This window comes from Choloepus didactylus, chromosome 14, assembly GCF_015220235.1.
Source record: "Choloepus didactylus isolate mChoDid1 chromosome 14, mChoDid1.pri, whole genome shotgun sequence".
Classification (NCBI taxonomy): Eukaryota; Metazoa; Chordata; class Mammalia; order Pilosa; family Megalonychidae; genus Choloepus; species Choloepus didactylus.
Genome location: NC_051320.1, coordinates 46,310,248 through 46,326,086, shown reverse-complemented (window position 1 = coordinate 46,326,086; position 15,839 = coordinate 46,310,248). Strand labels below are relative to the sequence as shown.

At 37.5% G+C, this 15,839-nt stretch overlaps 2 protein-coding genes across 2 annotated transcripts in view; one reads left to right on the top strand and one right to left on the bottom strand.

Annotated features, from left to right (window-relative positions):
- C14H8orf88 (chromosome 14 C8orf88 homolog) overlaps nucleotides 1-11,361 on the top strand; it is a 108,454-nt gene extending 97,093 nt beyond the window's left edge. Inside the window, exons 5-6 of the mRNA XM_037802732.1 lie at nucleotides 8,719-8,825; nucleotides 10,142-11,361. Of these exons, the coding sequence (XP_037658660.1) occupies nucleotides 8,719-8,825; nucleotides 10,142-10,165 (131 nt within the window). The 3' untranslated portion in view covers nucleotides 10,166-11,361. The remainder of the gene's footprint in view (nucleotides 1-8,718; nucleotides 8,826-10,141) is intronic.
- Nucleotides 9,938-15,839, bottom strand: part of NECAB1 (N-terminal EF-hand calcium binding protein 1) — a 204,119-nt gene continuing 198,217 nt past the window's right edge. The window contains exons 12-13 of the mRNA XM_037802731.1: nucleotides 15,618-15,709; nucleotides 9,938-13,360 (exon numbers count right to left, since the gene is read on the bottom strand). Of these exons, the coding sequence (XP_037658659.1) occupies nucleotides 13,332-13,360; nucleotides 15,618-15,709 (121 nt within the window). The 3' untranslated portion in view covers nucleotides 9,938-13,331. The remainder of the gene's footprint in view (nucleotides 13,361-15,617; nucleotides 15,710-15,839) is intronic.

Sequence of the window (15,839 nt, the reverse complement as noted above, 5' to 3'; positions counted from 1 at the left end):
CATATTTGTACATTTTATCACAATTGTTGAGCACTCTAGGTTTCACTGAGATATACAGTCCCAGTCTTTATCTTTCCTCTTCCTTCTGGTGTCACATATGCTCCTAATCTTTCTCTTTCAACCATACTCAGAGTCATCTTTGTTCAGTGTACTTAAATTACTGTGCTACCATCACCCAAGATTGTGTTCCAAACCTCTCACTCCTGTCTTTTCCTATCTGTCTGTAGTGTTCCCTTTAGTATTTCCTGTAGTGCAGCTATCTTGTGTTCAAACTCTCTCATTGCTGAGAGTTTGTCAGAGAATATTTTAAACTCTCCCTCATATTTGAAGGACAGTTTTGCTGGGTATAGGATTCTTGGTTGGTGGTTTTTCTCTTTTAGTATCTTAAATATATCACACCACTTCCTGCTTGCCTTGAGGGTTTCTTCTGAGAAGTCCGCACGTAGTCTTATCAAGCTTTCTTTGTATGTGATGGATTGTTTTTCTCTTTTTGCTTTCAGGATTCTCTCTTTGTCTTTGATGTTTGATATGATTAAGTGTCTGGGTGTAGGTCTATTCAGATCTATTCTGTTCAGGGTACGCTGTGCTTCTTGGATCTGTAATTTTATGTCTTTCATAAGAGATGGGAAATTTTCATTGATTATTTCCTCTATTATTATTTCTGCCCCTTTTCCCTTCTCTTCTCCTTCTGGGACACCCATGACATGTACAGTTATGTGCTTTATTTTGTCATTCAGTTCCCTGAGACGTTGCTCATATTTTTCTATTCTTTTACCTATCTGTTCTTCTGTGTGTAGAATTTCAGGTGTCTTGTTCTCCAGTTCCTGAGTGTTGTCTTCTGTCTCTTGAGATCTGCTGTTATATGTCTCCATTGCGTTGTTCATCTCTTGTGTTGTGACTTTCATTTCCATAGATTCTGTCAGTTGTTTTTTCAAACTTTAGATTTCTACCCTATGTTCACCCAGTGTTATCCTTCATCTCTTTTGCCATATCTTTCCTGAACTCATTGACTTGGTTTTTGAATTGATTTAGCATATGCATGTCTTTGAAAATCCTTAATTGATTATTTCATTAAAGTGAAATGGTATCTCGACTATATCTTAATTGAGGTGTAAGTCTGTTCCTTTGACTGGGCCATATCTTTGTTTTTCCTAGTGTGATTTGTAGTTCTCTGTTTTCTAGGCATCTGGTTTCCTTGGTTTCCCCAGTCATATTTTCCCAGACCAGAATGGGTTCAGGTCTCAGTATGGGGCTGTATTCAGTGTCAGGTTTTCCTGAAGGTGTGTCTCAGAAGATTGACAGACTTTCCTGTGAGGCATCTAGCTGCTGTGCTTTTCCTAACCTGCCCAGCAGGTGGCACCTGTCACTCTTGACTGGTGTAAGGAGGTGTGGCGCCTTTAATTCTCAGATTAGGTTGTTTCTGTTTTGACTGTTTTCCTCAGGCCCTGGAGTCTGAGTTCTGAAGGGAGGGCCACCACTAGAGCTGGGCCCCATGTCCTTCCTCTTAGGGAAGATACACCACCTAGGGAGCTATCTTCCGCATTTGAATTGCTCCTTTGTCTCTCTGACTCTGTTAGCTCCACCCATCTGGGTCAGAGCGCTGGGAACTGAAAATGGCTGAGGCGCTCTCCACTGAGCCACTCAACTCAGGTTGAGAGAGAAAAAAAGGGAAAGAAAGCCCCCTTTCAGAGCCAATCCACAGCCCCCCAGTTTCGCCAGTCAGTCAGAGAGCACCCGGTCTTCTCGGCTCCCTTTCCCATGGCATAGGCATTTTCTGGCTCTCTAATGTCAGTCATCTTTAAAAGCCTCTATATTTCTCCTACTTTTAAAAAAAATTTTTTTTCTGTCAGCCCCACCTCCTCTCCACTGGGGTTGACTTCAGGGTACTTTGCTGCTTGTTAGGGGTTTGTCTATTTTTGTAGCTTGTATTCAGCACTCCACATTTGTTAATTCAATCCCCAGTTGGAGCTAGGTTGCGCTATATTCACTTGCTCCGGGAATGCTGCTTTCTCCCACAGCGAGGTCTTACAGCTCAGCCTGCCATGGTGGGGAGGGGGCTCCCAGCATGGTTCAGCAGGTTTTACTTAACAGATTTTATGCTACGATCTCAGCCATTCCACCCAAACCGGGTTGGTGTACGATGTGTGGACAGTCACGGTGGCCCCCGAGCTGTTGTTCCAGATTATTTACCAGTTATGCCTGGTTGTTTATTAGTTGCTCCAGGGGACTAACTAAATTCCACACCTCTCTATGCTGCCATCCTGCCCCTCCTTCACTTGACTTTTAGTGATTTCAACTTCCACTGTTTTCTTTTATTTTCATTCTAAGTCTTCGAAATATGATGGATGTTATATTGCGTATCTCAGTTTGGACTAGCCACATTTCAAGTGCTCGACAGCCACTTGGCTGTTGTATTGGACAGCGCAGATTTGATTTTGTAAATATTTTTCATCTCCTGAATGCTTTGAGCTACTTCAAAGGCACTCAAAAACCCATGGAAATTAACAGTTCATTTCCTCTCCGGACAGCACCGGGGCATTTGTTTGCTTGCACTGGCCTCTGATTTGGTCACTGGGCACACAACAGCTTTGGGTTGCAACCGGGCTAGGAGGCCTGCCAGCTACTTTCCTGGAAGGCGGTGGTGTGTGGGCCTCAGGAGGGAGGCCACACTGGGGGATCAAGGCCCATCCACGTCCTGGGTCACCTGGTGACATCACAGGGCTATTCCTTTGGGTTTCAAGTCCAGCAAGGCTTGGGGTTTCTCAGCCCTGAGAGGCAGAGATTTTCAAAGTGAGAGAGCCGGGGACCAAGGCAGCAATGGCCAGACTAGGTCCTGCCACCATGCCCATTACTTCCAGTCTGGTTCTCGGATCCTGGCGAAGGCAGGTTGAGAAGAAACGTGTGAAAGTAGGAAAAGACACTGCAAACAAAGAGCTTTCAGCCATTTCCTGGGAGCACTAGCCTGCATCCCCTAAGTTTTGATAACGTTTTGTTCTTGTTTTCATTCATCTCAAGATATTTACTAATTTTCCTTGCAGTTTCTTCTTTGGCCCATTGATTGTTTAAGAGTGTATTGTTTAACTTCCATAAATTTGTGAATTTTCCTGTTCTTTGCTTGTTATTGACTTCCAATTTCATTACTTTATGATCAGAGAAAGTGCTTTGTATAATTACCATCTTTTAAAATTTATTGAGACTTGGTTTGTGACCCATCATGTGGTCTATCCTGGAGAAAGATCCATGGCCCCTTGAGGAGAATGTATATCTTGCTGTTTTGTGGTTAATGTTCTGTAAATGTCTTTATGTCTAGGTCATTTATCATTTTATTCATATTCTTTGTTACTTTGTTGATCCTCTGTCTGTGTGTTCTATCTATTGATGAGCATAGTGTATTGATATCTCCAACTATTAACTGTAGAGATGAATATCTCTGTTCAGCTTTGCCACTGTTTGCCTCATGTATTTTTGGGCACCCTGGTTAGGTACATGAATATTTATGATTGCTATTCTTCTTGGTAGATTGCCCCTTTTATCAATGTATAACATCCTTTCTTGTCTCTCATAACATTTTTGTATTTAAAGTCTATTTTGTCTGTTATAGTATAGCTGCCACAGCTCTTTTCTGGTTACTGTTTGCATGGAGTATCTTTTTCCAGCATTTCACTTTCAACCTATTTATATCCTTGGGTCTAAGGTGAGTCTCTTGTAGACAACATATAGATGGATCATATTTTTATATCCATTCTGCCTGTGTTTTTGTTTGGAGAGTTGAATTCATTAACATTCACTGTTAATACTGTAAAGGCAGTACTTTAACCATTTTATCCTTTGTCTTTTATATGCCATAGCTTGTTTCTGTCTGTCTTTTTACCCTTTTAGTTACCCTTACTGATAATTTTCACTTTTCCACTGTCCTCTGAGACTCTTTCCTGAGTTTTATTTGCAGCCTGCAGAACTCCCTTTAGTATTTTTTGTAGGACTAGTCTCTTGTTGTCAGACTCTCTCAGTTTCTGTTTATCTGTGAATATTTTAAACTATCCTTCATTTTTGAAGGGCATTTTCACTGGATGAAGAATTCTTGGCTGGCAGTTTTTCTCTTTCAGTACCTTAAATATATCAGACCACTGCCGCCTTGCCTCCGTGGTTTCTGATGAGAGATCCATACTTCATCTTATTACTTCTCCTTAGAAGTGATGAATCGCTTTGCTCTTGCAGCTTTCAGAATTCTCTTTATCACTGGCACCTGACATTCTGTTTAATTTGTATCCAGGGTAGGTCTACAGGGTTCATTCTGTTTGGAGTATGTGCCAGTTTGAATGTATTGTGTCCCCCAAATGCCATTATCTTTGTAGGTCTTGTGGGGCAAGCGTTTTGGTGATGGTTGGATTTGCTTGGAATGTGCCCCACCCAGCTGTGGGAGATGATTTTGATGAGGTGTTCCTATGGAGGCATGGCCCCGCCCATTCAGGTTGGGCCTTGATCAGTGGAGCTATATAAATGAGCTGACTCAAAGAGAGAAAACAGAGTGCAGCTGTGAGTGATATTTTGGAGAGGAGCAAGCTTGCTAGAGAGGAACGTCCTGGGAGAAAGCCATTTTGAAACCTGAACTTTGGAGCAGATGCCAGCCACGTGCCTTCCTAGCTAGCAGAGGTTTTCCAGACACCATTGGCCATCCTCTGGTGAAGGTACCCGATTGCTGGTGTGTTACTTTGGATGCTTTGTGGCCTTAAGACTGTAACTGTGTAGCAAAATAAACCCCCATTTTATAAAAGCCTATCCATCTCTGGTATTTTGCATTCTGCAGCATTAGCAAACTAAAACAGAGTATATTAGGCCTCTTGGATTTGAATTTTCATGTCTTTTATAAGGATTGGGAAAATTTCCACCATTATTTCTTCAAATATTCTTTCTGGCCCTTTTCCCTTCTCTCCTCTGGACACCAATGATGCATATGTTTGTGCACTTCATGTTGTCAGTCATTTTCCCAAGACCCTGCTCAAATTTTTCCATTCTTTTTCCATCTTTTCTTTTGTCTGTTTTAATTTGGATGCTGTCTTCTAACTCATTGAGCCTTTCTTCTCCCTCCTCATATCTGCTGTTGTCTGCTCCTAGGGTATTTTTAATTTCATCTAATGTGTTTTTCATTTCCATAAGATCTGTTATTTTTCTTTGTATGCTGTCAAATTCTTCTTTCTTTTCACCCAGTATCTTCCTAATATCCTTTATGTCTTTAGCCATTCCCTTTAATTGATTTAGGAGATTTGTTTGAATGACTTTGTTATTCCAGTTTCTGTATCTCTCTGACTTTTTAAGTTTTTCCTTTGGCTTGGCCATATCTTGTTTCTTAGTATATCTTCTCACTTTTTGCTGTTATCTGGGCATCTGATTATCTTAATGAGAGTATTCTGAAGGTTGGTTTCTCTCTTTTGTTCAAGATTTTGTTGTTGATTGGGATTGCGTCAAAGCTCCTCTTTGGCACTTCCTTAGTCAGTATTTCCCAGCCAAAACAGGGCCAGGATCCCACACAGGGGCTGCAGACCTGTTCCAAAGGTCCCTGGGGGAGAGGATCAGGAAAGCAGCTTCCCAAGATTGCACTTTCCTAGCCTGTCCAGCAGGTGGTGCTCTTCTGCAACCTATTCCCCACCATCTTACAAAGTTATGTTATTTTTTAGCCCTGTGTCCTCTCTGCTTCTGAGGCAGGTGGAAATATTGGCACCGTGGGCACCTATCTAGAAAGGACCAAGGCTGTGGGATCCAGAGGACCAATTTTGCCAGCCAAAAGTTGGATCACAACTGTGCTATGTTCCCTTCTTTGCCTGGGTGGGAGGGCTTCTGTGAGTCTTCCAGGACAGCAGGCCATTGGCAGGATCCAGGCCAACCAGAAGCTGCTGGTCTTGAAGTTGGGGGAGGTGTGCCAGGAGCCAGGGCCAAACTTGGCCATTTGCTTGGGTGCCTGTCTGACAAAGGCTGAGGCTGTGGAACCCCGAGGTCCAATTTTGCCCATCAACAGTTACATCAGAACTGTGCTGCATTCCTTCCTCTGTTTCCATGTGGGAGGGTGTTCCAGTTTGCTATTGCTGCTCTTTTGCAAAACACCAGAAATGGGTTGACTTTTATAAAGGGGATTTATTTGGTTACAAAGTTACAATAAGGCCAAAAAGTGTCCAAGGTAAGGCATCAACTACAGGATACCTTCACTGGAGAATGGCTGATGGCATCCCCAAACCTCTGTTAGCTGGGAAGGCAAGTGGCTGGTATCTCCTTGCTCCCAGGTTGCATTTCAAATGGGCATTCTCCAAAATGTCAGTTCATCTTCCAACAGCCGTGTTCAAAATGTGTACCTCTGCTGCAGCTTCTCTGGTCCTTCTATTTGTGAGCTTTTATAAGACTCCAGTGAACTAATCAAGACCCATGCTGAATGGGCAGGGCCAGACCTCCATGGATTCAATCAGACATCACACCCTAACCAAAGGTGTCACTCACAGTTGGGTGGGTTGCATCTCCATGGAAACAGCCTAATCCCAGTATCCCATGAGACTGGATGAAAAGATCATGGATTTTTCTTGGGCGACATAATATATCCAACCTGGCACAGAGGACTTCCCTGAGTCTCCTAGTCTGTAGCAGTCCATATGTAAAAACCAGGCCAACTAGACACTGCTGGCCTTTAGGGTAGGGGTGTGTGTGCCAGGAGCTGTGGCCAAGTTGAGGCCCACTGCACTTTGTCTGCCTGTAGAATCAATGGTGCCATGGGCATCCCAGGCTGCTGTCTGGAAAGGACCAAGGCTGTTTGTCCCCCTGGACCAATTTCTCAGCCAACAACTGGGTCAGAACTGGGCCACATCTCCCTCTGTTCCCAGGTAGGGAGGGCTTCCCTGACTGTCCCAGTCCGCAGCAGCCAACCTGTTTGGAACTGGGCCAATCAGAAGCTGCCAGCCTCAACGGTGGGGGATGGGCACTGGAAATGCAGGTCAGCAAGTCACTCACTGCAGTTTCTCCATCTGTAGAATTATTGGCACCACAGGTGCCACGGATGTGACTATTGGGAGAGGGCCAAGGCTATGGACCCACCAGTTCAATTTCGCCACCCAGCAATTAGATCAAAATTGTGGCACATCCCTCTCTGTTCCTGGGAGCAGGGCTTCCCTGACTCTTCCAGTCCACAGCAGCTAGCCAGGTGAGAACTGGGCTAACCAGAAGCTGCTAGTCTCAAGGGTGGGGGATAGGTGCCAGAAGCCATGGCCAAGCAGGTCACTCACTGGTTTTCTCTGTTTCTTCATTCAGCTCTTCTTTGTACCTTGCATGATCCTCCCCTGGTCTCCCAAACCCCCAAACAGTTGCTTTGGATGGTTTCTGCCTCATCTCTAGATGTGTTTGGTGGAGCATTGAGTTCTGCCACTCCTTATTCCACCACTTTCCTCAAAGTCACTTCTGGATGTTTTTTATGAGAAATTGGCAGATATTTGAATCATTGTTTTCCTTGAATATAGGGAACCTATCTTGGATCTTGTTCATGAGTACTATAAAGTTCAGGGGGCCAATTAGACTGGGTTACTAGCCTTGGTCAATCCCTGATTTAAGAGAACCTGCCTTTCCAGTAAAGGCCTGCAGTATTAAGAAACGGAAATTTAATGTCAGCCAGTCAGAAATAATCACCTTAGGAAGGGCCTTTCCAAAGGAAGCAGCCCAAATACTGCAATGCAGCCTAGATACCCATTCAGAACATTTCCTTGCTTGCTTCCTCATTTGCCCTATATAAGTTTCCCCCTTCTACTCCCTCAGCAGAGCTCCTGATCACTTTTGGTTTGCTACTTTCTGATTGGTGAATTGTTTGTAGTCCAAATTAATTTGACAAAACTTTTTAATTGGCTCAGTTTATTTTTTTGCAGTACCTAGTATAGTCCCTGATATGTACTAGGCACACAATAAATATTTCTTGAGTTTATTTTGATTGTGTTAAATTTTGATTAATTTAATACAAGGACAGATAGGCTATTAAATTTCAAATTTGGCAGGATCTGAATTGCCCAGTAGTTGTTACTGCTTATAATACCAGATCACTTAATTAGACTTGAATAACCAGATGAACGAAGTCATGCATTTCCTTTTTTCTCAAACAGCTTTTTCTTTCATTTTTCCAAAGCTTTTTTCTCCTCTTTTCCATGGTGTCTTAGTTTTCCTGATCTGCTATGACAAATACCACATAATAGGTGGCTTAAACAATGAGAATTAACTGGTTCACTGTTTTGAGGCTGGAAGAAATGCAAAATCAAGACACCAGCAAGAAGATGCTTTCTCTCCAAAGTCTATAACATTCTGGCGCTGGCAGTCCTTGGACTTCCTTGACTTGTATCCCTGCCTCGCATCACATGGCCATGTCCTTTCCTTTTTCTTCTAGGTTCCGTCAATTCCCGGTTTCTGGCTCCTTCCCGTTGCCTTCTCTATGTCTGAATTTCTAGTAATCCAGATTAAGCCCCAACCTTGTTCAGTTGGGCCACCCTTTAAAAATAACATCTTCAAGAGATTCTGTTTATAATGAGTTTATACCCACAGGAATGCAAATTAAGTACAGGTCTCAATTGGAGGGTACATAATTCAGTCTACCACCCATGAGTACTACTATCATCTTATAAAACAATGGACAGTTAAGGTACAGCCAAAAATGGTCCAGGAGAGTTATGTTTTATAACATTATAATTGATACTTTAATATCTACAGAAAGAATTAAATACAGCAGAGATTTCCTGTTGAAGCTCTCAAGTGTTTCCATCTGCAGAAAAAAACCAGACTTTCTGCCTGATCATCCCATTGTACTTCAGAAACCAGTAAGTAGTATTCTAATTAAGTAATATTTTAATTCCAAAATATTTTTCTTTAGCATTTACATCTCTAGATTATTTAAACTTCTCATTGTAAAATACAATTCAGAAAAATGCTTACAAATCTAAATGTACAATATACCAAATATTATAAATTACTATGATAGAGAAATATCTTTTTATTGAAAGATCATGAAAATATCTTCCTATATTATCATTTTCTACATGGATATTGTCATCCTGGCAATGTTTATTGAAAAGATAGTTCATTGCCAGCTTTTTCAGGATTCAAGCAACTGCATGTGCATGGTCTGTTCCTGGGCTCTTGATTCTGTTGTTTTAATACAACAAAACAAGTCATCTCACTTATTCTTCAAAGTATCTTTACCATTCTTAGCCCTATATATTTCTGTGCCAGCTCATCAAAATACATGCGTTAATACATACTTTTTTTAGGCTATTGATTGGAAAGGACATGAGTTCAAATTATACTGGTGGGCAAGTTATTTACTCTCCTTTTAGCCTCAGTTTTTGCCATTGTAGATAAGGATGACAATCTATACCACAGATTGGTTGTTAGATTAAATGAAATAATGTATGAAAGTGCTTAATATGGTACCTATATCTCATTAGACGTGCTAATTTCCATCCTTTATGTTGTCTATTTCCATTTTGACTAGAATTTGACTTTTAAGCTTTCAAAAACACTATTTTTATATAGGTAAAGACAACTAAGCTTGTACTGAGACAAAATTTAGAGTATAGTTATTTTGAACACCTGTACTTTCTGTTGGGGGATTCTAATTCTTTTGGAATCCATACCTTTTTTCCCCCTCCCTTACAATTTTTTTTTGAAATTTATCTTGTTCATAGTGTATATTAATGTTTCTTAAACTCCTTATCTTGTGAACATTCAACCAATTCTTTTTAAAATAATGAAACACCTAGAAACATTTGAACATTTAATGAAGAAAAAGTTTCTCACCTGTTCACTTCAATGTTTCATCTTAACATTTTATTTTTATAAATTGTTTTCAACAAACCTTATACATTAGAATTGTTTTTTTGAGTTATACATTTAATGACATTTTGAAAAAAACTAGATACCACAGAACAGATTTGGAATACAATTTAATATATTATGAAAATGAATTAGGTATGCATTATTAAACACAGAATAACTGTTTTGCTATTTGACAAATTCTACTTATTTTAATAGTTTCTATAGTAACATGCATTTAGATCAGTAAACACTTAATAGGTTTACAGTGTTTGGTTTGATAAACTAATTAATTGATGATACTTTCTCTTCTATATTACAGGAAAACAACCAAAGTTTTAAGTAGCATTCTAAGAACACATGAATTTGAAGATAATTATTTATTTTATATTTTGGACACCTACAAATGAAGTGGATCTTAGTAACAATAACTGCAATGAACTGTGACAATTGAATTTATTTTTAATTTTCATGGTTGGCTATTTGGTTTTTCCTAAAATGAGAAAGATATTTTAAACTATAAAGAATTTTCTAATCAGTTTCAGCTTTGCAGGCAGTTACCTGCATAAATTGGGAAGTGACACTAGAAAGTAAGAATTTGCTTAGTGAAGTGGGAAGACTGTGTATTTATAATTTGTATGCTACTTGCAATTTTTTTTTGTTTTTCATCACTTGTAATAATGGAATGGAAATGCAAGCTGAAAAGATTCTCAAATATAAAGTATTTGCTATGATGTATGTATGGTATATACTTCTTGTTGCTTTTCTGTTTCTCACTGATTTCATACTAGCACTTGAAAGGATTTTTACAATCTCTCTAGAAGCTTAGAATGATTTGTGATGTTCAATACATAGTTTTCTTGACAGGAAGGAGAATTTTTAAGTGGCCATTTTTGATAAAATATATGATTGGTTTCTAAGTTTTCAACAATAAATTAACATCTTAGATTCATAGCTACTAGCAGAGATTGAAAATTTGGAAACTAATTTATGGAACTGAAGTGGAAAAATAGCTGTTACTTGTGTCACTAAGCAGACCATATGAACAGAAATTGAGTAATTGCCAAAACAGAACTGATACTTTCTGTTCCAAAAAGAAGAAATTTAGGCATTTAAAAACAATTCAGGTATATTAGGTTTCAATTCTGTAATTTCTTATGTCAACAACAAGTCAGAATGAAGAATTTGGGGATTTAAGCATTTCATACAATAAATCTCCTGCAAATTTGCCACTTTGGATGATACCCTTAGTGTAAAAAAGAAGTTTCTTCCAGCACAGTGCCCAAAAAATGTTGTTATAAAGGTAAGTGTAAACTCTCCCTACTTCTGTTCTCTCATATCCTTGAGTCTACTGGCAAGCAGTTCAAGGCCCGTATTTGGCAGCATGATTATCTTACTCTGAATTCTTAAAAACCAGTACCTTTCTCTTCACCAGCTCTTGCTTGTTACCCAGATTCAAGCTTTTGTCCATGGTAGGTTTCCATCTTTGTATTTCAGTTCTTCATTTTTCATTACTTTCTCAGAAATATGGATCATTTTAAAAGGAATAAAAATCATTAACCATAAATTTATTGGTTAATTTAAAAAGATATTTATATATAGGGTCCAATTTTTCATTTTCTTTTTGTCATTAAATATGAAAGACTGTAAATATGAAAATGAATATATACACATGCAGAAATAGCTATAATTTATATAAGAGCTTGGGTCATAATTACCATATGATTAAATTGGTATGCTTAATAGTTTGCCTATTCTCAAATGCTTTTGATTCGAGTTTAAAAAATATGATAGAACTTATTCCAATTTGGAATCTAGAGAGCACTTCTGTTGAACACTATTCTCAGGGCAGAACCCTTTGCAGTCATTCCTACTATGCTACTTTGGAAACTGCCTAGTAAGCAAAAGACTTGAGGTGCTTTCTAAATCTGATACTGAAATGGACCAGCCAGAGCAATGGTTTTGATTGGCTATGATTTGTCTTTATTGGAACCATTTTTAACCATTTAAGTCCCCTAGGTTTTAACCAAATCCCCTAGGCTTCAAAGTCAGGTGATCCTTTCTTACTGTACATAATCTGAGTGAGACTGCAAAGACTGTTTATTATCTACTTGCCTTTGTACATATGTGTAGCTTGTTTAAATCATTGTACATCTCTATTATTGTTGTTCTTTGCTTTATGTAGGAATTAAAAGAGTTGAGCCAGATGTTGCTTTCAGATGCATTTGTCATCTTTAGAACAGACCAGAGACATATATATACGCACACACTTATGTATGAGTGTTATATATATATATATATGTATATAGTCAAAATTTACTACCTATGTCTAGTTATACATTCTTTAATTTTTAGGTCAGTAAAAGCTTGTATTCCATAAATTAGTTTCAGAAAATATTTTAGATCATTTTTATATTAAAAAATAAAATTTTAGTTCAATTTTTGAGTTTTCCAATAGTGAAAAGTTAGTTAGGGAAAAATTACGGTATAATGTTTTCACAGAAGACTTGTAGTCTAGGAATTTGAACTAGAGAATAACATGCTGATAAATTTCAATATGCATTTATTTTAATTAGAGGGATTTATAATGAGAACAGGAGGTTTTAATATTCAAAATATTTAATTTGTGAGCTTTTAGACCAGAGTATGTATAAAGTATATAGTTTTAGAGCTACAGTTGTTTTAGTGTTGAAACTAGAAAGTGAATTTTCTGCCCATTATTTTCTGTATTATTCTATGAATATAAATAATGTTTTATATTTTGTCTTTATTCAGTTAAAAACATTTTAAAAGTATTTTGAAGTTATTTAATTTAAAATAACCCTCCACATCACATACCAAAACCCATATGTCATAAAATTTGAGCCAGATTCTCCTGAAGTGTAAAACTTTCTTAACTTGTTAATCTTACATATTGGGAATTATGGTATTATATTACTGAATAGTACCCTAACATCACAAAATTGTTCACCTACCGTGAAAAACTAGTTTGTAAGCTAACAAATGGATATTCTATAGGTTTACAGACTACATATTAACTTTTTAATATAAAACAAATGCCCAAGGGGTCATGAGTTGGGAATGGGGCAGGTATTATTGAAGAATAAACTTCACTCACAAAATGAGTTACTTAAAATCACAAAACATCACTTTACCCCTTTATATGGCATGTGAGAGGGTACAAACTCTGTTCTAGGAAGTAACAAACTCTGTTCTAGGAAGTAATTCTCTAAAAGTTACCCCTTTAAATATTTTTCATCTCCATGTTTCTTCACATATTAGGATTTTACCACTAAATAGGGTTTCAGATTAGAATGTAGCAAAACACTTAGCATCAAATATTGAACTTTGAAAACTGAGCTAAAATTCACGTGAATGATAAAGTTTTAGACTACATTTTCAAGTCTGCACATAAAGCATACTGATTAACAAACAAAGAATTTTCTAACTCACATTTTAAATAAGAACATTTGTTTTGCACTTGGAAACACACAGAAAATTCTTAGGAACATCTAGTTATTGTTCAGGATCCACCATGAAGCTGGAAAGAGAAAAACATTTTTTAAATAGTGAAATTAACTGCCTTCTACATGCTATATCAGAAAAATGGAAAAGATTAGAATTTGTTTTCAAAGACTTTTAATTTGCTAGCAACAGAGTTCTTCTTCCTTGTGTATCTTTTCCCATAACCATAGGTCTTTCTCCTATGATAAGGAATATTCTCTCCCACTAACAGATCTCATACTCTTTTCATGTGGGTGCCTTATGATGGCTAATGGACCTGGGTTGCCATATTTCAGTGTGCCTCATTTGGATAATTTTTATACTTTTGAGAATTCATAGGAATAGATCTTACTTTATATTTATATCTGGATGCACTCTGGTTTAGTTGCTTTATTTCTTAAGATATATCTAAGCCCACTTAGAAACTGTATTAGCAAAACAATCTTATTAGGAATAATTTGTGAGAAATTAGAAATACAGATCTATGCATCGTGTGTTTCTAAATGCAGGGGCTACTTTTGTTCCTTTCAGATTTTTATATTTAGGTGTAAATATATGCAGCTAATGAATTTTTTAATTTTTAACTTTCAAGGCCATATAATATAAAATGCACAAAACTGATAATAAAAAATAAGTCCTTAAAAAGAAATATGGCCAATAAAACAATAAATAATATGTATATGTGAATTCCAGCTTTTTGTTAAGGTACAGGCATGCTGTTATGATAAATCTTTTACTCTAAAATAGGGTGGAATGCTATGGATTTTAAAATCTTGTTTAAAAATTGTGCCAGAAACCAAAAGTAATTTTACTTTTTATTCTATCAAATTCCAATAGTCATTTTGAAATTAGATGTAGTATTAAAGGTATTTAATGCACAAGATATGGCAGCAATTAAGAGACATTAAATTGACTTTAATTCATACTCAGGGAACAAAATTGTTCCCACCTTATTTTCTCTGTAAATTAGAAAATGCTCTAAGAGAAATTTGATGTATACATCAATGACATTAATAGTGCATGGAAAGTTAATCCATGATAATGAACTAAAATTGGGCCCCCTGGAATCTAGCTGATTACTTTAAATTTCCTGCTTTTTGTCCTGGCCTAGGTTATTGCCCTGCTTGACCAATCTCTCCTCTGCATGACATCTTCCTTTCTGCCTTCTGTTGTAGTTACTGATTAGATCATGTCAATATCCCTCTCAAAAACGATGACTCCATGATACTGTAAGAAGAAAGTTCAAACGTCTCCTGACATTTCAACCTCATTCCCCACTGTCTCCCTTCTTTCCACATGTCCCATTATGCCTTTGTCACAGCTTTGCACCAGTAAGCAAAAACACATTCATACTTCTTGCAGTTCATGTCTAATACTTGCTTCTATCAAGGTGGCCTTCCTTCCCATCTTTACTTGTCAAAATCTCTTAAGGTCCAATACAAAAGTTATTTCCTTCTTAAAAACTGTTTAAGAAATAATCACTTCCTTCTTTAATTCCATATAGCACATTATGACTCTAATGGTAGCTACTATATATGCCTTTAATATTATGCCTTTAGGTGGGTTCATATCTACAAACATTTGTCTTTCCTTCTGAACCGAAAGCAGTTTATAAGTAGGAACTGTGTTTTACTTTGTACCCTATCAAGCGTCTAATACAGTGCTTGTTTGTAATTGAGGCTCATTCAGTGCCCAGTAAATGGAGGATGCACCCTAGTGACCCCAGTGCCTAGCACATATTAATACACAGTGAATATCTGTTTAATGGGTATTTGACTGGATGGATGGTTAGATGAACAAAATGAATTTAGGCTCTCAGGTTTCTTAACTATGATTTGTCTGGGCTGGAGTCCTTAGACAATTTCATTTCAAAGCTCTCTCGCTGTCCCAGTTATAGCAACTATTGTAATAAAAATATTTTTAACATAATTCCAATCTCCAGTCTATGGGTCACATTTCAAATTATATTCAATACACTAAATTCCAATATCATAAAGGATTTGGATCATTTTTAGAAGTATGCTCTAAACCTTTACTTCAAGTATGTTAAAATTCTGACAATGACTAGCAAATGACTATGTTATGTTTAATATAGCCAGGAATACAAACAGGGTCAACTAAGGACTGAAGACAACAGAAGAAATATATAGACTTTTTGTTTCTTCCTTGCCTCCTCCAACGTAAAGATATGTAGAGAAATTATAAAGGGAGCATGTTAATAACTGTGTATGTATGGAAAGAACATATCTTTTAAAAAGAAAAAGACAGAAGCATTGTTAATCTAGGATAATTACCAGGAACTAGCATAGTAGATGTGAGCTCTGGAGTTTCCAAGAAATCCACGTTACTTCTTTGGAACGTCTTGCTATAATTCGTCTGAAGATGGCTGTATAAATAGTTATAGGTTAAGGCTGTGCATTTTTATTTACAATCTTTTTAAATAGAGTACAGCAGAGATCAAATTAAATCAAGATGGCAAGGTTTGGGATAATTTAAATTAAGGGACTGAATACAGC